The sequence below is a fragment of the Poecilia formosa genome, unplaced genomic scaffold (assembly GCF_000485575.1).
Source record: "Poecilia formosa unplaced genomic scaffold, Poecilia_formosa-5.1.2 Scaffold618, whole genome shotgun sequence".
Lineage (NCBI taxonomy): Eukaryota > Metazoa > Chordata > Actinopteri > Cyprinodontiformes > Poeciliidae > Poecilia > Poecilia formosa.
This window is the reverse complement of record NW_006800557.1, coordinates 1-23,017: the sequence shown is the minus strand read 5'-3', so window position 1 is coordinate 23,017 and position 23,017 is coordinate 1. Positions and strand designations below refer to the sequence as shown.

The following is a 23,017-nucleotide window of genomic DNA, read 5'->3' as shown; positions in this document are numbered from 1 at the left end:
TGAGAAGATTTGTTAGTTCTCTTTGTAGAAAAAGAAAAACACCTTCAGGAATTGAATTGTATTTAAGTGTTAAGATTGTTGTGACTTTTCAGAGATGGCATTCATGCAGCAGAGAGGCAGATCTTGGAATGTGCAGTCTGATTTCAAATGTTTATGTGGGTCATGCATATGTTGTATCCCATGCAAGTGAACACAGTTGAGAGAATATCATATACGACATGTGACATTGAATAGATCTGCCATGCTTGGCTATCTACATGTTGAAGAGTGGTAACAAAATTGATCTGATGACTGTTGTTTCAAATCTGTTTGCATGGTTTTCTTTCTTATTTATAGCTCATATTATGTGTCAGTCTTAGTTTTAGAGTAACAGCATGAAAGGGAAAGGCATTACAAAGACTTCCCCTGGTGACAGTACTGACACTAAGAAAACAAGTGACCAAGCAAACGCGGAGAAAGACGAGGTTAAGAAATGTAAGGAGGGAACAGGAGAGCTACATGGTGAACAATGGATGCAGTGAGTGTTTGGTGGTGTGTGCTGGCCTTCTTTGGTGACTAATCATTTCCGCTTGAGACCCAGATTTTCCCCAAGGGGGGAAAGCTGTTCATTTCGTGATGCGTGCACGCTCATACATACACACGCATCACACAAACTAACTGGCCTTCTTCATCCGTCTGATGTAATGCCAGACCTGCAGACAGAATGCAGTCATCACTTTCTGAAAGCAGGACATGCACAGTTAGTGCACTATAAACAGCAGTGCTTCTTCATAAAGGCTAATGCTGCGTTCTGAATCAATTTTAATATTTACTTTAAGCAATAACGATAGCTAAGCAATAGCTAAAATAGCAACGGCTATTAAAATGTGTGTAGGATTAAATAACCTTGTATTGTTTTCTTTTCATGGAAGGCAAAAGCCATTATTGACTAATCAAAAATATGACGACGGAAAAAAATCAATCAGTGCAAAAATAAATAGATAATGGAGCAACGTAATAATACCATGCTTTCTGATTAGCTTTGATTCTCACTGTGCTGCTAATGGTTCTTACACCCAAACCAGAGGTGTTTGTTGGGTTTCCATCTTGTCTTATTTTAGGTTTTTGTGTTAAAACATTGGGCACATGGGGTATGAAGAAGTACCAAGCTAGAAGCTAAAGCTAGTTCTGACATTTTTTTTTTAGTAAAGAACATATTTTATTTGTTCTGTCTTTAACATTACCTATGGTTTATTATGTCGTCATGTTGTCAGTAATAGTCAGACAACTGTAATGTGAAAGATTAATATTTAGATAAACATTATTACCTTTTTAGGTGGGAAAATGGAGCAGACTCTTGGGTGGGGGAGAAGTGCTAAACTGGAAGCTAATGCTAACTATTGCTTTACTGCTGAAAAACGTGTTTAATTAGTGTTCATTTTGACATTTTGTCTTCAGCTTATCACTAATCAGGCAACTATGATGTCAGAATTTTTAATGAATATTTAATGAACTTTGGACTTTTTCAGCATCAAAATGTTCCTATTCTTATAACAAGTTTCAGGCTTTGGAGAAGTGCCATATTAGAAGCTAATGCTTGGTCTGGCTTTAGTTTTGGAGAATATTGTTGACTGTGTTTAGTGTAAGAACACATTGGAATATGGTTTAGTAACTATAAGCAAATGGAATAACTGTGTTTGTTAGCTTAACATTTGCAGGATTTGTGTATTTATTTGTAGTTTTCTTTCTCATTTAGTTGGGAAAATGGTGGAGCACTAAATTTTATACTAACTGTTGCTTTTGTTCTTGGAAAACATTCTTAATGAATGTTTCCTATTACATCATGTCTTCAACTTATCACTGATAGCCAGGCAGCTGCATCGTCGCTAATTCTTAATGAACTTTGAACTATTTTGGCATCGTGATTTTCAGGTTACAGAAAAGTGCTACATTAAAGCTAATGCTTAGTCTGGATTCAGTTTTGGAGAACATTATTAATTTGTACTTAGTGCAAAAATACATTGGGATAAAGGAGGTTTTAGTAACTATAATAACTATAATGCCGTTTTTCTCACATTTAGGCAGGAAAATGGTGGAGTACTAAATTTGAAGCTAGTGCTAACAGTTACTATATTGTTCATGCTTAAGTAGTGATAACTTTTACAATCCCTGAGCTTTTTTATCATCACCTTTTCTTATCAGTAATGGTCAGGTAACTAAAGATACTGACTCTATATTTATAAGCTAAACTTTTGCACCATTTGTCAGTGATCAGAGAGCAGCTCCTTGTGATTAAGTGTTTATCTTCCCATTATGTCAAAATGGTTCAACTGTTGAAGTGTGTACAAAATCCAAAAAACCCTAGCTCTTAACAATGCCTTCAGGTGCAGCTTTAAGCTCCTGGCTGCTCTCACAGTAGCATCCAGTATCACGCTGTGGCTGTGTTTTTCTCCTCCCTGCCAGAGGCTCTGGTTTCTCACCATCAACAGTCCCCTCAGGTTGCTGTCATTTCACACAGGGTTGTCACTCCTTCAGCACAGGTTGCTGCATATTAGAGTAAATCCCTGTCACACATGTACTTTAGCCATCTGTTATGCATGTACTATACTACATGTGTCCATCTTCTCTTCAAGCCCTCCCAGTGGTTCTTTTTGCTCTGCATTTTCTCCCCCACAATCCCTTTCTGCACATCTCTGCCGGCACTAATTACTAATTAACTTTGAAAAGGCCCCACAGCCCATTTTAAGTCCCACGAGGACAACAGCTACATGCAGTATTTAATCACTTCCTGTGTATGTGCAGGCCACAATCTGTGTTTGTGTGCATCTAGATACCTCAAAACCTAAGCCACAGAGTGTGTGATTTCAAAAAGGAGACAGAGATATGAAATGTTTTCAATGTTTTTGTTATTCTTTTCCACCTTCAGGGGGAGCCACCATGACATCTGAAATGCAGGAAATTGCCATCACAGAGGACAAGCCTTTACTCACGGGTCAGGCTGATGCTGCCAAGGTTAGACATTCTGCATCTGATATTAAATATCATATAAACTGCACAGGAAAACTCATATCGACAGCGATCACACTAAGTCCAAACCGAGCCAGGCTCAAACCAGAAGCATTTTGACTCCAGCCAGAACTTGTGTGTGTCCCGGAGTCGGTGTTTGCACTCTTGAGTCTGAGCAAATCCTTCATTAAACGACTTGTCTTCCAAGCACATACGTGAAAGGTCTTAGCGCCTGCGCATGAGCGGGTGTTTGTGTGTGAGCAGAGCTGCAGCGCTGGCTCCGATCTGCTGGGTTGACGTCAAACGATGAGGGAGCGAGAGCAGATCCTGCTCTGCTCTGCTCTGCAGGGCAACATCTGCATGGCAACATCAGGTGACTTGATGATGACACCTGGTGGCCAACACGGGTATAGCATAAATGCAATAACTAGTAAAAAGTTTTTGCTTTTTTTCCTAATATTGTGAGAGAAAATAGATACACTCAAAAAATAGAGCTGGCAAATATTTGAATACTGCATTTAAACTCAAACTGTATGATGATACAGAGGAAACCAAATGAGAATAGTGGTTCTACTTATTACAGAATCCTTTTTAAGGTGATTTGAGTTTAGATGCAATTTTCAATCATTTGCCACCTCCGTTGCTTCTGCTTCTTCTTTTAGCTCAGCGTACAACCTGGTTATGATCCAGCAGCAGAAACTGTGAATATTTGTAGCATTTTTCCTGTGTCTTAAAATATTCATTAGGACTGTATCTGCTTAGAGTAACATATAAAGAAGAGAAAATGTTACATAAATAGACATCCACAACATCGTAAGCAATCTTAGAAGGACTTGATTATGAAAATATTTTGACTACTGTAAGGTTGTTAAATTTATTACTATTTTCGATTTGAAGTTTTTGTAATGAAAAGCAGCATGGAAATTATTTTTCTTGCCTCCCTACTATGAGCGGCCATTAATCATTTATATTAGAAGAGGAGGCGACGTCACACTGTGTGTGAGAGAGCCGCATCTGTACAACATGGATTCACTCTTTTAAAATGAGGACAAAACGATCAGATTGAGATTTTGAATGCATTACATATTAGCAGTTAATGCAATCAGCATTACCAAGATTATTATACTACACTGTAGAAGTTGGATCTGTAGCTTCAAAGACAAGATGTCAAAACCCAACATGATCCAAGACGGACCAAACAGAGCAACTTTGTTCTACTTCATTCTGCCTTCCTGTTACCTGCTGAAAGACTTGCTCTCGCTCTCTTTCTCGCAGCCTGAATGAAACGCGGACACATCTCAGTATGTCATAGGAAATACAGTTTTCTTTCAAACTGCTTCATTTTTAAAAACGTCACTGATGGCTAAAATTGAATCGTCTTCAATCAGTAACAGTATCCACAACAAAGAGTGGTGTTGCTACAGCAAACTCACTGTACTTAGGTAAGATACATTCAGCATGAAATAATAAAACTCACATCAGCACATCCGCTTCCAACCCGTTTTTCCAATAATGAAACATCTAGAGGTTTCTATTTATGTTGGTTACGACAAAAAAATAAACAGATGTAGCAACATTTGCTTCAGTCTTAGACGCAAAGTAATTCAAATAAGAGTGCTAGCGTAAGATTTTAATCTACTCATAATGTGTTTTTGTACAAACAAAATCTCTCATCTGTCTTATCTGATTTTAGCCCTCTGTCTTCATGTACCACATGTATATTCTGTAAAATAAGAAAACATCCAAAGCATCTTACTAATTAGTCTTTTCTTCCATATAGGATGTTGCTGAACTGGCTGCAAGGATACTCCTAGATCAAGGGCAGGTGAGACCGCCACAAATGCATGAATCAGTTCAGTCGGGTTGAAAATAACTCTAACTCATGTTTAAAAGCAGATATATTGAGAAACAACCTTTCATAACAAAACAACACTTACAAGATATTGAAAAAAAGTAATAATTGAAGTGTGACCTTCAGACAGTTTCTTGATTAGAATAATTGAGGCTGTGAGAAAAACACACCAGAGAATAAAACCTGCAAATTAACAGTAAAAATAACATGTTTGCCAATAAGACATTGGTTATTCTCTAAGCTATCTGCTGAGCTTCCTTAAAATAAACAACAGTGTCAGTTGGCGTTTTATGTTTAAATGATCATTTTATTGTTAATTAGACTCCATATAACTGGATCAGAATCTGTCAGTGTGGACCATATTTGACTGTCCTTGTTTAAGGACAATTTATTTTTCCTTAAACAAAATAAATTAGTTTGATTTGATCTTTCTGGCTCCATGCATATAAAGTCACAGTCTTAAATGCTAGGCTAAAGCTAGCATGTTTACTCTCTCGTCGTTTTTGCTACGACTCAATAATTGAAAGCTTCTGCTTCTTAGATATTTCAGCGCAGTTCCGGTTAATCATGTGAAGACAAAACTGCTGTTGTACCTTAACGCTTTGCTTTGACCGTCATAAATTTGAATGAGTAATGTTTCAGCTGCTCTCATCTACACCGACATCTGTCTGAACAAGCAAATCAAGCAAAGTAAATTACATGACTGTGCGAAATGAAATCAAACTGTCTTATAAAGAAAATAGAAATAAATGATTTCTATAAATAAATAGAGGTTAGCTACATATTAATTCTCCACACTGGTGTGTTCTTTTCAGGAGGAATCCAATAATATTTTCTTTCTTAGACATGAGGTTCAGAAACATTATTGGCTTGACCCGGAGCTTTGTGTTTATTCAACACTAAAATGAGCCCAGCAGGGTGTATAATTGCTGTGCATGCACTGTTACATTCACACAGTAATGCTTGAGACTGAATTCAATTAAATGAGAATACCTTCAGTGGCTGGGGTTAGTTCTGCTTCAGCACTGTAAAGCAGAAACTGAATGGAGTGAGTAGCGTTAGGCTGTTTGAATTAAAATGCAAAGAATGGTTTTGCTTTATTTTGGGAAATGTGACTCACTGAAGCAGGCAAAGATTAATTACTCAGCAAATAAGTTTCTTTTTTTTCCTCCTTGTCCAGTAACTGTGTGTACAGAAGTAAGCCTTTGTAGCTGCCTTTTCAAAATTTAATTTAAAGTGTCGATATGTTGTGTCATAGATGGCAAAAAGCAAAACAGATGTGTACAAAACGTTGTCGACATTCCACTAATGTCTTAATCATGGTTTTTCTATTAAATAAGAAACACAATTAAAATCACATGTGAATAAGTTTGTTCATGCACTAAGTCGTTTCAAAAGATGTCACGCCATGATCCCACAACTACTTCCTGTCTTCTTCATGGCATCATCCGGCTGTCGATCATGTGACTTGTGTGATGCAAAAATTGGTTTGAGAAACAAACAACTATATGGTAAAAAAAAAAAAAAAAAAAAAACACATCTCATTCTAACAGCAAAAGTTTTTCTCAAAATTGACGTGTTTCTGTTAAGCAAATTTATTTTCAAAATGTCAAATTGCTCAAATATATGATCAGTGGAAACGCAGCTCTCTGTGCTGGCCTGTCACATTGAACTCCAAAGAAAAATGGTGAAGTTTGTGGCTGTGATATGGCTAAAAAAGATCTGAATTGGGATAGACGCCTCAGATGTGATGATTAGGAATGTTAACATCCAAGACTTAATGCCCCCACCTGTCTCTGCTCAGGAGCACAGCGTTGAGACCCCGCACGGCGTTCTACGCGTGACCCTCCACGGGACGCGGACCACCCGCCGGCCCGCCATCCTGACCTGCCATGACGTGGGTCTGGACAGTGAGTAGAGCGCTCTCTCTCTCTCTCTCTCTCTGTCTTTCTTATCTTCATTTTCTCCTCCTCATCCTGCCTTCGCTTTCTTTCTCCGGCAGGTAAGAGCTGCTTCTCTCCTCTGTTTAAATTTGAGGAGATGCAGGAGATTGTCAAGAACTTCACCCTGATTCACATCGACGCTCCGGGCCAAGAGGAGGGGGCCTCCGCCTACCCTCCAGGGTACGCTGATCTCCGTTTCCTAACATAACCCTTCGTTTTCTCAAAGTGTGAATAATCTTCTGTGCAGGCTTCAAAGTAATCCCCCTCTAAAAATACCCAATGTTCCCATCTCTCACATCTCCCCGCTCCCATATCTGGTTGCTAAATGCGCTTTTGTCAGAGGCTAAAACAAAAACCCTGATCGCCTCGTTCCATTTCTTTTTGCTGTTGTAGCTACCAGTATCCCTCCATGGAGACCATCTCCGAGATGATCCCTGCTGTGCTGCAGTTTTTCAAGTAAATACTACATTTGATTTGACTCGTATATATATGATGTGCTCCCACACAAAACGTCTTTAAATTAAGCTCTTTTTTTTTGTTAATTCTCTCCGTCTGTCAGCTTCCGTACCGTCATTGGGGTGGGGGTGGGAGCGGGAGCGTACATCCTCTCCAAGTTCACAGTGAGTAGCTTCTATTGTTAGAGCTGTCATTTTTACCATCTGTGTCCTTTGCATAATCTAAAGTAGCTGTCAGAATCTGACACTGTTCTCGCAGTCAGGCAGATGAAGAATATGGTACAGTCCCGTTGAAAGAGTGGAAATGAAGGAATTCTGTTTAAAATAGATATTTTTTGAGTGGCAGCTATCCAAAAGGCTGGGAGCAGTGTTATAGTTTTAAACTGTTTTAGATTTTTTTTTTTCAATTGTGTTTTTGCACCAAATTTAGGGAAAATACTGTAGATGCTAGCTGATATTTTTAGAGAGAGATGCACCGATATGATAATTTGGGCCAATATCGATGTTCGATATTAATCTTCTTCTATGCTGAAAAACCAATATATATATTAAAAATATAAATATACACTTCCTGCTGTTTCAACATTGTGTAAAAGCGACATCATAGGTTGTTCATATCAGCTCAGTTTTACTTATCAGGCCGATACCAACATATTAAAACAGCAAACGTCACCCGATGCCAATGTTGATGCAGACATATTATTCATCCTGAGGTAAGGTAAATATTAGACTTGCACGATATATAATCATCAACATCAATATATCGGACCAAAGTTTCATATCGGTTTATCTTTAATAAATATTAGTTGCGCCACAGCCTCTAAGCAGAAAACCAAATGAAAATTACAGTAATTATTCCTGCATTTATATTGCCTTGCAGATGTGTTCATTCCTTTTCAACCCACTTTTTCACATTTTCCTCGTTACAACTTAAATGGATTTAATTTTTTGCCACATAAAGCATTTTGCATGTAGGCCAAACAAGTTGAATTTTGAAATGTGAGAAAGTGTGAAAAAGTTCAAGGGGTGCAAACTCGTTTACAGACAGAATAAACAACACAGCAGCCTTTCAAATATTCATCCAGCGAAAATAGATGTGGGAAAATTAGGTTTGAGAGAATAGAGTAAATATCACGAGCATTAATTATTATCACTATTTTCCATCTCAGGTACAGTAAAGTCGAATACACCAACAAGGAAAAGGCGCCAAACATGAAGCTACATTAAGCTCAGGCAGTCTGCTCGATTCTAACGTCAAAGTTTTATTTGCTTTAAACTTGATTTCTGTCTGCAGCTCGCTAATCCAGATTCAGTGGAGGGCCTGGTTCTGGTTAACATCGACACCAACGCTAAAGGATGGATGGACTGGGCCGCACACAAGGTTCGTCTGCTCACCGTCTGACTTCTTGTCTTCCTGCTGATAGAAACCTGAGATTGTAACAAAGTTTGAACTGATCAGGGCTGTTTATCAGTTAAAGGATATAAAATTAGACGAGACGGTGTTATAGATTATGTTTCTGATGTGAGGATTAGCTAAATCGATCTGTTCTCTTTGTCTCCTCTGTAGCTCAGTTCTGTGACTTCCTCTCTCACAGAGCAGATCTTATGTCACCTTTTCAGTCAGGTACGGCAAAACCTAAACGTCTGGAAGAAAACACTTCAATTTACATCATCTTTTTCATGTTTTATTAAAAAAAAGCTATCCTTTTTGTAGGAGGAACTTTCAGCAAACACAGACTTGGTGCAATCTCACAGAGAGCGGATCTCCAAAGCGCCTAATCTGGCCAACATCGAGCTCTTCTGGAAGACGTACAACAGGTAAAACTGTCCTGCAGGGGGCAGCAGATGCACCAGAACCCAACAGCCACTAACCCCTTCTTTCTCTCCGCCACAGCCGCAGAGATCTGAACCTGGACCGCAACTATACCTTCAAGTAACTACATCTCTTCTTTCTTAAAAAATAAAAATCTCTTAAACAGTTCAGCGCAGCCCATATGAGTTTGAAATGTGTTTCTTTATCAGGTGTCCAGTGATGTTAGTCGTTGGGGATCAAGCTCCGTACGAAGATGCCGCTGTAAGTTTAAAGTCTTGTAACTTTGATATGCGTGTAAAGAAAGGAGATTTTTTTTTCATGTTATTCTTGCTGTGTCCACCAGGTGGAGTGCAACAGCAAGCTCGACCCCACATCAACTTCCTTCCTGAAGGTGAAACACCAGTTTGTCTTTGCTTTAGCGTCTCTTCTCTGATTCTGTTGTAACCCTTGTTGTCCCTGCCACAGATGGCCGACGCAGGCGGCCTCCCTCAGCTCACTCAGGTAACAGGAGCAGCTGAGCGTTTTAGAAACGTCACATTCTGCTGAGTCAGCATTTAAAATACATGAGGAAAATGACCTAGTTGTTAAAATAAAAGTTGCATTTGTTTAAATAGACAGGAAATGTAAAAATCCTTCTGAAATGTTTCTGTTTTTGTTTAACTGTGTTGTCGTCTTTCTGTGTCTGCAGCCTGCTAAGCTCACTGAGGCTTTCAAATATTTCATCCAAGGAATGGGTTATAGTAAGTTCACTTTTCTGAAAATTCATCTAACATTTCTCAGCTACACATAAATCTTGATTATGGGTATTTCCTGTTTGTATGTTTCTTGGTAAGAAAATAGACATATAATATCATTAAATATCGTTTATTGTCCACAACAGCAATACAATATCAGTATCAGCCCAAATTTTCATATCGGTGCATCACAAAAATTACATGAAATTTCCAGGACACCTGTAGTCTGGACTAAAGATGAATGCCACAGTTATGGGAATGTTCTGCAGTGTGTTGTTTTGATCACATTTACCACCTTCTGAACATCAATCAACACAATCTTTCTCCCCAGTGGCTTCCTCTTGCATGACCCGCCTGTCCCGCTCCCGCACCACCTCGCTCTCCTCCTCCTACTCCATGGACGGGTCCCGCTCTCGCTCGCGCACCCTGTCCCAGGGCTCGCAGGGGGGCCAGATGCCGCCCAGCCCCTCCCAAACCATGGAGGTCTCCTGCTGAAGAAGACTTCGCCCCCTTCCACCACCTCACGACGGCAAGAGCAGAGAGCGACAAAGGAACGAAGGGAAAAAGGTGAAGCGTGAGCGCAAAGAAAACGAGACGAACGAATGGCTTTCTCCATCGGTCAATACACGACTCCCACCATTCCCCCCCGCAAGAGCAGACAGACAGAGAGAGAGAGAGGGCCTGTCCTCCATGTTGGTCCAGCACAGATGCAGCCTTTCAGCTAGAAGAGATTAAAAAGAACCAGGAAGGAGGTGCAGAACAGGAAACAGTCCTCTCTCCCTCTGTCAGCCTGTAGACCCCTTTAACCTAGATCCAGAGTGTGGCATGTAGAAGCTGCACTCATCACTTTAACCCGTAGAAACTCTTCAGGAAGCAGAATTGATGATGATGCTGAAGCTAACGATGATGTAATAGGAAACAAAACTGTAACACTTTTCTCTTTATTACGTGATTTTAATATAATATAGAATAAAAAAAACATACTATAGCAGAGATACTTACTACAATGTGTGTGTCCACTACTTTTACTGCTAGTTTCTAATGTGTGTGTTTTTTTTTCTGATTTGTAACTTGTCTCAACAAATGGTTGAAGCAGTCAGCAAGAGCCATTCTAGCAACTACATGTGCGTCTCAAAAAAAAAAAAGTTTAATATGATTTAAAAAATTGATTTATTTCAGTTTTGTTCAAAACCTGAAACTGGTGTATTACATATACTGAGGCATTAAATTTCAGTGATGTATTTAAAGCCTTTAATTCTGTTCGTGTTGATGATTGTGGCTTACAGTTGAGGAAAACACAAAATTATATTTCTTAGAAATTAAAAGCTTTACATAAGACCAGTGAAATAGATTTTTTTATAGATGAACTTTAGCTCAGTGTTCTGTATGTACTGTTGCAGTGTTTTACAAAATGAGCTTTTCTTTTAAAATCCTCTCACTGCTGCACTCATTTTTTCTTTCCACACAACGTTCCATCAATTTGCATAGACACTGCATGTTGTTATTATTTTTAAGAATTACCTCTTTATGGATATCTCAGTGAAAAGCTGGGCAACTATCATGTCAGCAACTGTCCACTTGATTAGGTCTTTCATCATATGGGTAAAATACAACCATTCTGTATTAAAAATTTATTTTATTGATCTTATGTTCAAGTTTTCTGAGGAACAAAATGTTGGGGTTTTCATTAGCTGTAGGCCTTAATCAACAGAAATAAACATTGAAATATATTACTATGTATGTAACAAGTCTGTATGATTAGATTCAGTTTTTGAATTGAATAACTGAAATAAATTAACTTTTTAATGGTTTCCAGATTTTTTAATTTTTAATTTTTTTTTTTGACATAAAACATGTATTTCCTCCTTGGTGTTGCCAGGTTTTTGTTTTGTCTTCCACTGTCCCGTCCTCAACGTTTTACTTTGTTTATCTTTTTTTTTTTTTATTGGATGTAAAGAAGTTGAAAGTTGTATTTTTTTTATTTATTCTCCTGAATCTGCATGCCTGATCTCACCCCACGTGTACACTGACTGGATATTTTTCTTTCATATTCTGCTAATAACGTGTGTTTGTTTGTGTCGTTTTGAGTTTCTAGCGACAGTCTGAAGGACGTTCCTGGGTGGGATGTTGTCTGCTTCAGCCAAAGCTTTTTGGGCGCTGTCGTCAACTCGAGTCGCACATTTCTAAACTAGTGCTTCCAGCTTTTCTGGCCGCGTGTCGAACCACCCGTGACTTCTGCCGAGGCCAGAAGGGATCACTGTGTTCACCGTGTGGGTTGTGGAATTTTTATTTATTTTTTATTTTTTGCGTTTCTTATCCTCTGTTCCAGTTTTATTCGGGAACTAGAGATTTACGAATTCCCAGTAGGAAAAATCAGCTGGACCGTCCTCCGCAGTCGAATTTCCCGCGGGGAAACTGGAAGCAAATCCGTCACGACTTGTAAGGCGGACTCAATATGGCCGCTCTTCGAATCAACAATGGAAACGTGTTCATTTTAGGAGACACACAGGTAAGACTGCGTCTCAGCTTAGAGATGCGTGTGCGACTCTAAACTGAACAAATTAAAAGTGGTGTTTGATTGTTGAGCGTAAAACTTAAATTGATGTTTGTAGCTATTGCAAACGATCTTTACGGGCGTCGCCATGTTGAAATTCCATCTTCCTAACTCGACCGCCGTTACGTCGGGTCTGACGTCAAACCCAACACCGAGTTTCAACTTCGCAGGTAATCTGAACGGAACATAACCTTTGGATACCTCCAAATAGACGCAACCGGCTTTACTTGAGGCGGAATAAAAACACACTTCTCAGTAATAGAAGCACCTTTTACTTAAGCTGGGCAGCTGCTTGTGTGTTTGCTTGTCGCGCGGAAGTAGACAGGAAGTGTTTGCGTCCGGTTTGCAGATTTAACTTAGCTGAGTAGAAGGAAGAAAATAGAAAACAAGAGGGTGCAGTTTTTTTCTTTTTCTCTCTTTTTTTTTTTTAACGGGAAATAACCCGTGTAAAACAGCCCCCCCACTGCCAACAAGCCAAATAAAAACCGCCTGAACCTTGAACCGTCCTGTTACAGCTAGGAAGTAACAGCGTACTGGCAAATTTCAGCGCCTCGTTTATCTGGTGACTCAGATCTCCCTCTAAACGTTAATATTTCAACACAAAGCTGTCCACTGCCCTGTGACATGTTGCCAATAGCCTGACTATATTTCTAAAAAAGAAAAAGAGCCTATATGTGGATGCAGCCATGGATGTTTTCACATTTTTAAGCCATTTAAGATTTGAATGAGTCAGGTGGAAACGGCCTGTTTCTTGTTTGTGTGATCCGGTTCTACTTATCCAAAGCTTTTTAAAAAGAGGCCGAGCCGTGATCGGTGAGCATGACGGGGAAGTCCGTGGAAAGCTTTAAGATGGAGGTTACAATGGCAGGAAGCGGAGACCAGAGAAAAAATGTAACATGGATTCAGGGTGTTGTTGGTTTTGAGGCAGGTTCCGATTTCAGTCAGACACGGAGGGAAAAAGTCCAGCGGTACTTCTTTCTAAAGAGTTGAGCAGGGATGTGTGATTGTAAATGCTTGTCCATGTTGTCTTCTGTCTGACTCTTACATTTTATTTCAATCTGTTTTTTCCTCTTCTACATCTCTCTTTTTTATCTGTGTGAAGTGTTAGTTTATTGTCCCGATGTGCTCACAAGTTAGTTAACCGTGTGCTAGTTCTTGTGTAACTTTTTTAGCATTAGCGCTTATAAGGGAGAGTAATATAATTAATTAATAATTAAAAGATCAAAAGTGAAAAACAAAAAAATAAACTGAAATTTACTTGTGTGACTCATTTCCCTGTGTAATACGATGAACATCCTTAAAAAGCAAACTTAAATATCAATAAAAGCTTAAAGAGGAACAACTTGTCTTCTGTCTTTATTGTCACATTAACATTATGCAATTTCTCATTTGTACATTTCTCCCTAAATGTTCAAAAAGTTGAATAAAACAGCTAAATGCAAACTACTGAAATTTTTTTCAAATTCTTATCACATTGAAAGATAAAATCATATTCTTTACAAGCTTTTAGAACATGGCTGGAAATTTTTGAGAATCTGCCTAAGACAGACATTATGTCTAAAACAATTGATAATCCTAGCTTTTTCTGCAAACCCTAAGATTTTCTTCTGTGCCCTCAACATGAACTGAAACATTCATGCATCACCAAGTAATTTCTTTGTTTTCCTTAAATTACAAAGCAGCAAAAAGAAAAATACCCCTACTATGTTTAACTGACATTCAATTCAAATTTACTTCATTTAGTTAAAATTAATGCTCATGGGGAAATATGCATAAATATTAGGCTTTGTTCAATTGCAAATTAATTTCAGTTCTGCATTTGTCTACCAGGTGGCAGTATATTTCTCATTTCTGGGGTTGAAAATTATGTTTTAAAAAAACTGCTTCACTCTGAAAATATGGCCTCTAAAAATAAATTTTTCTTCACTTTATTAGGAGTTTCACATGCATTTTTTTTTCTTAAATGAATCAGCACATTTATAGAAGATGAAATCACAAAAAACAAACTACTGATTGCTGGTCATGTCTTTTAAAAGGGACATACAGGCAACATACACTGTTTTTAGCCCTCAATGTTATTTACTTTGAATGTCTAGGAGTGCAAAAAATTATATTTGTCTCCCAGTGCTGTGTAGATATCTTCCTATTTTTGGGGGGTGTATTTTTCAGTCTGTTCGTTTTTCTCTGTTACCTATAATGTTTTCTTGTCTATTACGTCACAGCATTTGCTGTGGAACTGCTAAACAAGGTTGCTAATCAGTTTCGTGAGTCTGCCATTTCTTTCCCCTCGCAGCAATTTTGTAGTCCAGGTTCAGATATGCTGAAGTTGTAAGTAGACACAAATATAGTTCATAGTCCACAAATGAATAAAATGTAAAAAGCAAAGATTTAAAAACATGAAATATCCACTTTAAGTGTTTCTTTTTGTGACATAATGGTGAAGAAACAGTGTTTAACAATAACCTATATGAGCATTGTAAAAATATCAGTTAGGGAAATTAGGGGTTTTATTCTTGTTTTTTTGTTAAAGTTTTTTATACGTTATATACAAAAAGTGAAGATTAAATAATTTCACATTTAGATTCTTGGTTAACATCTGTGGTTAACCATTTACAGATTCACTGTTATTTAACTCAATCAAACACCCTACGTAATTTTGAACGCATCCTTGAATAAAAGCTAGAGGGCAATGACTCTAAGGTATAAATATGACTCAGGCCCATAGATTGTACATTCTTGATTTCAATAAAGATGTCAAAGATGGGATTACTGATAAACTGCCGTTTCTTCAGAGGGTCACTGGAATGAATTTCCTCTGATACCATCATGTAGAGCATCACAGTCAGAGTGTACTCTGGGGAAACCAAGAAATACACTAGATTCTCTTCTACTTTAAGAAAACCATCCATCTTTCTTACCATTTTTATCTTTTCTATAGCTTGATGAATATTGGATTTTAAAGACATGAGAACTGTTGTTCTGGCTTTTAGGTGCAAATCAAATCTGGTGGTGCGACTGCTCATGACATCCGTTTCTTGTCTGGCATATTTATGTGTGACCTTAAGTTGTTGACAGTAGAGGTCAAGAGATTTAAGTGCATTTTGCAAATCCTCCAGAGCCTGGCTGAGGCACTCAGGGTCCTGAGTCCTGTTCTGACTGTTTAGAGATGCAAAAGCACGATTGTAATATGCTACTGCTGCCCAACAGGGGTCCAGGTTTATAGCTCTAGTGAACATGCTGATACTCTCAGAAAGCTTTTTCTTTTCTTTTAGCTCACTGCCATAAGCAGTGTAATAGTGGAAGTTTGAGAAAGGGGATTCTTTCTGAATGAGTTTTTGCATGGCATTTCCTAGATCTTTTTTTAGATTTTTTTGTAGTTCAGTAATGGGCTGTTCCATGTTAAGTTTTGTAAGCAGCCACATTCCCCAAAACTCATTGAGTGCGGACACATCTGATTCAGATGGCTTGTTGTTGCTTTTGTAGAGCAGATCCAATGTTTCTAGGTACTGTCCGAAGAGCTCCTCCTTTTTCTTTATTTCTGGAAGATGGCACTCCACGTAGTTTGACAGTTCTTCAGCCACTGACGCATCTCTGATCTCTTTAACCATCATCATATCTGTGTTGGAGTTTTCAGCCAAAACATGGTTCAGCAGTGAGGAAATATCTCGACTTTCCTCCCAGGAGTTGTTTCTCTGATAATGCCTCAAATGCAGAAGAAACAGCTTTTGACAAGATGAGGAGAGAATGTTTTCAATAAAAGACAGAATGTTTCTTGTTAAAATAAGTAATTGTAGGGACTTTGACAGATGTCTGGAACAGACAATCAGCTGAGCAGACCCTGGATATCCTTGTCTCCCTGTCCGGCCAAAGGCTTGAGCCTCCACACGAGCATTTTTAGGCAGGAACGTTTGAACAACAAATAGGCCTCCAGCATGTTTTACTGACTCGGAAACCTGAAGGTCTGTTCCACGACCAGCAAGGTTTGTTGCTATGATGACATCTCCACTTCCCAGCTTTTTGGCAAAGATGACACTGTTATCCCTGTTGTTGTTTATGTAAAGCATTTTATTTTTGACTTTCTCTTTTAAAGCTTGATCAATAGTATTTGCTAGTTTGATAGTCTCGCAGACGACCAGTACAGCTCTTTGATCAGCATGGGTTGTAGACTGACTTTGTTCAACAACAACTTCACATATTTTCTCAATCCATCTTCTTTCATCCTTCATAATAACTCCTTGAACCTCAAACAGCTTCCTGCGCTTGTATGAAGGGATTTGGCAAGTCTCAGTACCCTCATATATTTTTCTCATGGTCTCAATCTCTGCTTTTTGCCCAAGTGTTCCAGACAGTCCATAAATCTGGTTTTTGTACTTTTGAAGCAGACCAACATTGGACATGTAGTTGGTGATGGTGGTCATGTCGCTCAGCTTAAACATATGTTTCATTTCCAGGAACTGCTGTAGACCATCACTCCATTTCATGAAGTTTTGCACAACACCTGTACAGCTGTAGTCCACAGGTACAACTCCATGACTTTCTAAGATATATTCATGATCTTTTTCCATGCTTTGTGCACGGAATGCATTTTCAATCCAGCGCTTTAGTTTTGATTCTACAAGATCTGAAAGGAAGCCTGGGATGTAGCAGCTTCCTTCAGACTTGTTCAGCTCACGTGGTGTGAAATGCAGAAAACGCCTTACGTCTTCTTCTACAGCTTTCAGTACACTGTTTTTATCAAAATACATGTATTGACAGAAGCCACCATTCAAAAGCAGAGACACTCGTCTCTGACCACTTTCTCTTGGTGGTCTTTTATTTAGCTCTTCTACGGATCCGTCTGTATTGATGCTGTGCAAAGCAAACTGACATGATGGAAATCTGGTCTCCACCATCCTAAAGAACTCAACCATCTTATCGGCTGGAACATTTGCAATTTTCTCATCTAAAAGACTTGGTTTCCTCTGTATTTCCTCAACTGTGCCATTGGTCAGTAAACCTGTCTCCTCGGCTATTTGAAGGACAGTCAACTCATCCAATCCTTCCTGCTTGATCTGTTCTAATACAACTTGGTGAAAGGGGTATTTTTGTTCAATATTGTGACCTGATTCTACCTTGCTGTACTGGTTAGCAGTGGCCCAAATTAATGCCAGAAGAGGGTTGAGATGCTGCAGAGCAGGCGTGTCACTGCTTAAGTAGACAACATGATGACCTTTGTCCAGCATCAAAGAATCCACCTCATCCACAATTGCACACTGGAATGTTCTCTGGCCAAATATATCCTTCCTATGAAAATGATGCCGCAACCAGTCTCCAGCAAATTCATCAACAGTACCATAAACAACCTGGCTCTCATAGCACTTTTTTGAGTCTTCGTCTTGCTTGTTGATGTTGCAGTCCACACTGATCTTTAAAACATCATAAAATTTCTTCCATTCTCTCATGTCTCTCTCTGCTAGAACAGATGAACTGGACATGATGTCGACTTTTTCTCCTCTCAGAGCTCGAAAGGCTGCAAACATGGCCACAATGCAGGACTTCCCCTCTCCAGTGCCAACCTGAATGAGGCGCCCCGTTGTGGAAAGAACCATGAGACACCAGCTCACCATCTGGGTCAGTCGTGGTCTGAAGTGAGTTTTTTCTGCTACTTTACAAATAATCAGCAAAACTTTTCTCAGGCCAGTCAGCTCTGATCCTGAAATGGTTGAATTAAGATCTGCTTGAACTGATGACACAATATCTTTGACCTCAGCCAACAGCTCATCATTAACTTGGTTAAAGTCTCCATCTCGGATTTCTTCAATAATTTCATCCAATGTTTTGTCTGCATCATCTGCCAACCATTTCTTTAGTTCTTCATCGGTTACTGTTGCATCTCTGACCAACTCCAGAAGGCTTCTTCCTGAATTAGATCTCCATGTGGGTGTGATATAATTAACTTGAATCCAGTGCAATATTTGGAGCAACCATGTGGCGAGATGTGATCTGTCATTTCTACACACCGACTCAAATCGCTGTAGAAGGGCATCAAACAGTTCACTGACGTCTTCAGGTCTCCATTTAATACTCCTGACCAGCCCTTGCAGCAGCTTGACAAGACTCTTTTCATTTTCATTTGGAGAAAATAGATGAGGAGCAAGGAAAGAATCTTCAACTTGGCTAATCACTGTGAGATCTGGGTTAATTTCCTCCATGCTGCTCAACTGTGGCTAAAACAGAAGAAGATAAATTGCTTAGGATGTTTTATAGAAACATTTTTAACAGGTAAGTGTTCAACAGCATTTAACATTAACAATTTGCTATAGCTCTAAAGAAACACAAATTTAAACACTCATAATTTACACCACATGTTAATGAAAAGACTTTAGGTATACACTCCATGATCAAAATCTTAAGACCAGTCAAAAAATTGCAAGAATTTGCATTTTGCACGATTGCATCTTAAGAAGGTTCTAAGTAGAGCTTCACTAGGTTAAAGGAAAAAAATCAGTGCAAGAGACAAAAACTTTTGAGCAGGGAATTTTCTGAAAACTGCATTTACACTCAAACATGATTTTTTCAGCTGATCAAAAGTTTAAGACCATAGTCTTTAAAAGCCAAAAGCTGTGCAAAAATCTGGATTCCATGTCATTTTCTGTCAAGTCTTTACACTGTCAAGACCTCCTGATGGCAAAAGCAAAAAAGCTCACTGACTTTGAACATGGTAGGATTGTTGAGCTGCATAAGAAAGGCCTCTCATAACGTGCCATTGCTGCTGAGGTTGGACGCAGTAAGACAGTCATTTTGAATTTTTTAATTAATCCTGAGGGTTATGGAACAAAAAAGTCAAGTGGTAGACCCAAAACAATTTCACCAGCTCTGAGCCACAGGATCCGATTGGCTGTCTGTCAAGACATGGGATGATCGTCAACCCAAATTAAGGCCATTACTGGTGCTGACTGCAGCCCAATAACCATCAGACAGCATCTGCGAGAGAAGGGCTTCAGAAACAAAAAACGTCTTCAAAGGCCACGTCTTCTTCAACGCCACAAAATTGCCCATTTGGACTTTGCAAGGGTGCACCAAACATGGGACATTGAAAGGTGGAAGAAAGTTGTCTTCTCTGATGAGAAATTTTTTTACCTTGATCGTCCTGATGGCTTCCAATGACAAGGATCTCCTTGTCATGCCTCGTGGCATGACAAGGAGATCCCACCTGAGATGTTTTCTACATGGCACAGTGGTGGGGGCGCCATCATGATTTGGGATGCGTTTTCCTTCAATGGAACAATGGAGCTTCAGGTTGTGCAGGGGTGTCAAACAGCAGCTGGCTATGTGGAGATGTTGCAGCGGGCATCCCTCATGACTGAGGGCCCTCGTCTCTGTGGTAATGATTAGGCCTGTCACGATAACAAATTTTGCTGAGCGATTAATTGTCTAAAAATTATTGCGATAAACAATAATATTGACTAATAACGCATGCGATTTCCTGCCATAGATAGATGCACTTTATTTTCAAAAGAACACATAACACTGGAACTGATAAACTAAATAAACAAAACAATCAAAAACAAAAATAAAATTATCAGTCTCCATTAACAAAGAACTTACTTAAATAAAAACTAAACTAAACAACATAAAGCCAAAGTGGAAATAAATACTGCATTCAACCAAAAGAGTGCAGATTATAAAGTCTGTATACTATATTGGCCTTCAGTAATCACTAAATTTAAATAGAGAAGATGGGCACATCTGACTACCTAATGCAGTAGTTCATACTAGATTTTTTGCCCCCATTTTGCCCTTATGATAATCTTAGAACGTTGGGCGTTCCAAGATGGTCGCTGGTGATTTTGTAACCGATCATCCTGCAGTGTGTGGAGTGTTACGGTAGATAGTCGTGGCCGCTCCGATCTAAATCAGGGGTTTTCCCCGACTGGGAGCTTAAAGCTGAATGTGACAGAAAGCGCGGATTCTCCTCCTGCTTTCTGAGGGGAAATTACGGAGGGGAATCCCAAACAGCTGACACGGCAATGATATGTGGAAACAACATTAATATTTATTCAACAAGAATATAGAAATGACAAAGGGAGGAGTCGGAGCCAAATTGCTACTACAGTTGATAAACCCGGTAGGTTTTCAGCTGTTCTTCGTTAACGTGACATAAATAGGTTACAATGATTTTCATTCAGTCAGGCTAGCCACATGCATCACAAGTAGATTCTAGTAAAGCATTGATTAATGCCTGGTTTTAAAATTAGTTAACTGGACTTGTAGCCATTATTTTGTGCCCACGTGGCTGGAAACCACACGGCACGACTAACCCGATCGAACCGTTATACCTAGGATTTCTGTCTGCTAATGTTTTGAAAATGGGCCGACAGTCGGCAGATACTTGTGTAGTGTGCGCTGGACATTACACTATTACACTAAGGAAATAGGAAGGGAGGGTCAGTAGAGAGCACCGGAGCTGAGCCTTTTTCATTCAGTGTCATCAACAGAAAGAGAAAAAAAAAGGCAGGCAGAGGCGATAAAGCCGATAATTAAAATGAGGTCGATAGGTTTAATTTATCGTGCGATTAATTGATATGTCGTTTATCGCGACAGGCCTAGTAATGATTGGGTTTTTCTACAGGACATTGCTGAAGTTCACAATGCCCGCCTGACAAAGGAGTTCTTCCAAGAGCATAACATAACTTTTTTGGACCATCCTGCATGTTCCCTGGATCTAAACCCAATTGAGAACATTTGGGGATGGATGGCAAGGGAAGTTTAGAAAAATGGACATCATTTCCAGATAGTGGATGCCCTTCGTGAAGCCATCTTCAACACTTGGAGCAACGTTCCCACTAGCCTCCTGAAAACACTGGCATCAAGCCATGCCTAAACGATTGTTTGAAGTCATCAACAAGAATGGTGGAGCTACTCATTACTGAGTCCTTTTTTCTGACACTTTGATTTCTGTTTTGGGGAGTTTTCAGGGTTTTTTGAGCTATGGTCTTAAACTTTTGATCAGCTGAAAAAATCATGTTTGAGTGTAAATGCAGTTTTCAATTAATTCCCTGCTCAAAAGTTTTTGTCTCTTACGCTGATTTCTTCTTTTAACATTGTGAAGCTCTACTTAGAACCTTCTTAATATCCAATAGTGCAAAATATAAATTCTTGCAATTTTTTGACTGGTCTTAAGATTTTGATCAGGAGTGTATTTGTATAGAGCTACAACACATCTGGAAAGTATTCACCACGCTTCCTTTTTTTTCCCACATTTTAGGTTACAACTTTATTCTAAGTTATGTTAAATTTAATCTCTTTCTTCAAAAATGTTCACAATTTTTTCTTTTTTTTTCCAAATTTAATTCTCATAAATAAAATCACATTTCTGCAAGTATTCACAGCCTTTGACAATTGAACTGTTTTCAGTTATCACCCTTGAGATTTTTTACAGGTTAACTGTACAAAAATCAGCTTAACTGTACACCTTTAGCTAAAACTAAACCTTAGGTAAAACCGAATTTAGATTAAGTGGAACTTAATCAAGGTCCACTTGATTAAGTTCAATCAAGTGGACTTGATTGGACTTAATGGTCAATCAAAACAAAAGTAGTTCCTAAAATAAGAGACTTCACAAGTAAACACTTGTTTACATGCAGTACCTGATGGACCACTTGGGGGGGCATCCGAGGACTACCAGTGGTCCGGTGACGCAGTTTGAGAAAGACTGCTCTATACCGGAGCAACACATAGTCATAAAACAGCTCCAAGTTCAGCTTTCCTTTTATTTTTTTCCAGGGAGCACTTTTATGAAACACGTTAATTCTCTCAATCAGCAAAGCATAAAAGATGGAAAGTAGAAGTAAAAGAGGAAAGCTCTGGAAAATGACACAACTAAATGTCCTATTTAAAGTATGTGACATATTTAAAGTATGTGAGGGTACGATGACTATCACTGATAAAATGGAGTACCTTGAGGGGCAATCAAGGAGAAATAATCTGGTTTTTGATGGAATTACTGAATCACCAAATGAGACTTGGGCTGAGACTGAGGAGAAAGTGAAAACTATTTTAAATGAAAAGCTAAACTTTCAACATAAGGTTGATATTGAGAGAGCTCACCGCACCGGTAAACATAGAGGAGACAGACCCAGGCCCATTGTTGTCAATTTTTTACGATACAAGGACAGGTCAACTATTCTGCAGAGCACCAAGGCACTTAAGGGATCTAAGATTTTCATTAACGAAGACTTCACGGATGCAGTAAGGAAAAGGAGGGCGGAACTAATGCCGGACTTAAAAGCAGCGTGTCAAAGAGGGGACATCGCTTACCTACGTTATGATAAGTTGATCACCCATCCACGTACTAGTACCCCTAAATTATCCAACAATGTATGACAGACAGCTAGACATAGCTGACGTTCACTACTGAAAGAGAAACATGCAACAGATCGCAGCCTATGAGGATATAGAGCTACCCGTATCCCAACAAGGAAACTATCATCAGCAAGATATTGAAACTGACATTGATCCTGATAACTTCTATAATGTCAGCAATGATAGTTGTCACTATTACAGCGATGATCAGTTCAACAACAGCATTAAAAAAGAACAAAAGCTGTCAATAATTCACTTTAATAGCAGAAGCCTTTATGCAAATTTTGACAGCATCAAACAATACCTCCAACAACTTTCACAGACCTTCAATGTTATT

General features: G+C 38.9%; 1 protein-coding gene across 1 annotated transcript in view; it reads left to right on the top strand.

Annotated features, from left to right (window-relative positions):
* The window catches only part of ndrg2 (NDRG family member 2), a 33,700-nt gene extending 20,135 nt beyond the window's left edge, over nucleotides 1-13,565 (top strand). The window contains exons 2-16 of the mRNA XM_007541574.2: nucleotides 2,906-2,991; nucleotides 4,766-4,810; nucleotides 6,642-6,747; nucleotides 6,840-6,960; nucleotides 7,174-7,236; nucleotides 7,340-7,400; nucleotides 8,530-8,616; nucleotides 8,803-8,859; nucleotides 8,950-9,053; nucleotides 9,130-9,168; nucleotides 9,258-9,309; nucleotides 9,392-9,439; nucleotides 9,514-9,549; nucleotides 9,737-9,788; nucleotides 10,114-13,565. Of these exons, the coding sequence (XP_007541636.1) occupies nucleotides 2,917-2,991; nucleotides 4,766-4,810; nucleotides 6,642-6,747; nucleotides 6,840-6,960; nucleotides 7,174-7,236; nucleotides 7,340-7,400; nucleotides 8,530-8,616; nucleotides 8,803-8,859; nucleotides 8,950-9,053; nucleotides 9,130-9,168; nucleotides 9,258-9,309; nucleotides 9,392-9,439; nucleotides 9,514-9,549; nucleotides 9,737-9,788; nucleotides 10,114-10,277 (1,110 nt within the window). The 5' untranslated portion in view covers nucleotides 2,906-2,916 and the 3' untranslated portion in view covers nucleotides 10,278-13,565. The remainder of the gene's footprint in view (nucleotides 1-2,905; nucleotides 2,992-4,765; nucleotides 4,811-6,641; nucleotides 6,748-6,839; nucleotides 6,961-7,173; nucleotides 7,237-7,339; nucleotides 7,401-8,529; nucleotides 8,617-8,802; nucleotides 8,860-8,949; nucleotides 9,054-9,129; nucleotides 9,169-9,257; nucleotides 9,310-9,391; nucleotides 9,440-9,513; nucleotides 9,550-9,736; nucleotides 9,789-10,113) is intronic.
* Nucleotides 13,566-23,017: the final 9,452 nt, after the last annotated feature.